At 42.6% G+C, this 1,325-nt stretch overlaps 1 protein-coding gene across 1 annotated transcript in view; it reads right to left on the bottom strand.

Annotated features, from left to right (window-relative positions):
• The window catches only part of LOC106526106 (thyrotropin-releasing hormone-degrading ectoenzyme), a gene marked incomplete in the record, with an annotated part of 168,985 nt that overhangs the window by 11,599 nt on the left and 156,061 nt on the right, over window positions 1-1,325 (bottom strand). The window contains 1 exon segment of the mRNA XM_014020594.1: window positions 491-658. Within this exon segment, the coding sequence (XP_013876048.1) occupies window positions 491-658 (168 nt within the window).

The raw sequence follows: 1,325 nt of genomic DNA, 5'->3' as shown, positions 1-1,325 counted from the left end.
GCATTAAACAAACAATATTAACTAATAAAAACGATCAAACCCACTGTAAAAACTAATTAAAACTGAATTAAAAGAAAAAAGTCACAACAAAATAAAACTAAACTATAACAAAAAATCCTAAACCATTATAACCTTGGTGCCCAGTACGTTCCCCATCAGTGTCTGGTTTGTGCCAGGTATGTACCCAGGAAGTACCCTGTCAGTGTATTAGTACCCAGTACACAAAGGCTCAGTTTGTACACAATAAGAGGTYCTTTGTATGGTTTAGGTCAGGGGTTGTCAAACTGTTTGGGTCTGGGGACCCCTCATGAACCCCATGCTGTTTACAGTCATTTTAACCCCTGAATGCCATGAAAATATTCTTATGTTTGTTTAGTATAGTAGTACAGTACAGGAGTGTAGTATTGTGTATAAGTGTTGATGTGTTTTAGTAGGAAACTAAAGCAACAGTATTTAGGTGTTGTTGTCGGAGCAGCGGTGGGAAGCCCACCTGTTGAGCAGGAAGGTGTTGTCGGAGCAGGTCAGAGCCTCCAGCAGGATCTTCTTCTCCGACACGGCGCTGCTGGAGTGGAACTTCATCCAGATGAACTCCCACACGTCCTCGTCCATCAGGCTGACCCCGGTGCAGTACACGATGTCCCGGATGTTGGGAGGAATCCTGCAGGGACGAGGAGGACAGGGGGTCCCGGAGTCAGAGCTGAGGGGACACGACTGAGTGAGAGAGGAGCTGCAGAGCAACAAAACCCTGCTTCTGAGCTTCTTCACACCATGAAACACAAAGTTCTATGTTGTATAGGCTCCGCCCTTTAAGGCTCCGCCCTTTAAGGCTCCACCCTTTAAGGCTCCACCCTTTAAGGCTCCGCCCTTTAAGGCTATTGCTATTGGGTTTATCCCTCGTGCACTGCGCCATGAAAGGTGTTTGATTACTCTGCCTGGCTTTCTCAAGGACCAGGATGTGACACAAAAATCTGAATTATGGAACTGAAAGTGAAAGTAGTCAAACTGAATTTTTAATAAACCAAAATACAATTTTAAAGAAAATTAATTCAGATACAAAACTTTAAATACAGTTTCAGTTTAGTGAAATGTAGTTTCAAACCAATGCATTCAGATTCAGTTGCTGCTGGCACCAGGTTGATCCCACAGGTTTGTTCTGTTAGAGCAGTGTTTCCCAAAGTTGGGGTCGGGACCCAAAGTGGGGTCCCGAAACATCAAGGTGGGGTCCTGAAAATATTTTCTGAATTAATTACATTTTTGCTTTAGTTGTTACAAATTACTGAGGTTATATTTAAAATGGATAAATGTAGTATAATAAACATTGTTAC

Source organism: Austrofundulus limnaeus, unplaced genomic scaffold, assembly GCF_001266775.1.
Source record: "Austrofundulus limnaeus strain Quisiro unplaced genomic scaffold, Austrofundulus_limnaeus-1.0 Scaffold259, whole genome shotgun sequence".
NCBI lineage: Eukaryota > Metazoa > Chordata > Actinopteri > Cyprinodontiformes > Rivulidae > Austrofundulus > Austrofundulus limnaeus.
This window is presented reverse-complemented; position numbering and strand designations above follow the sequence as displayed.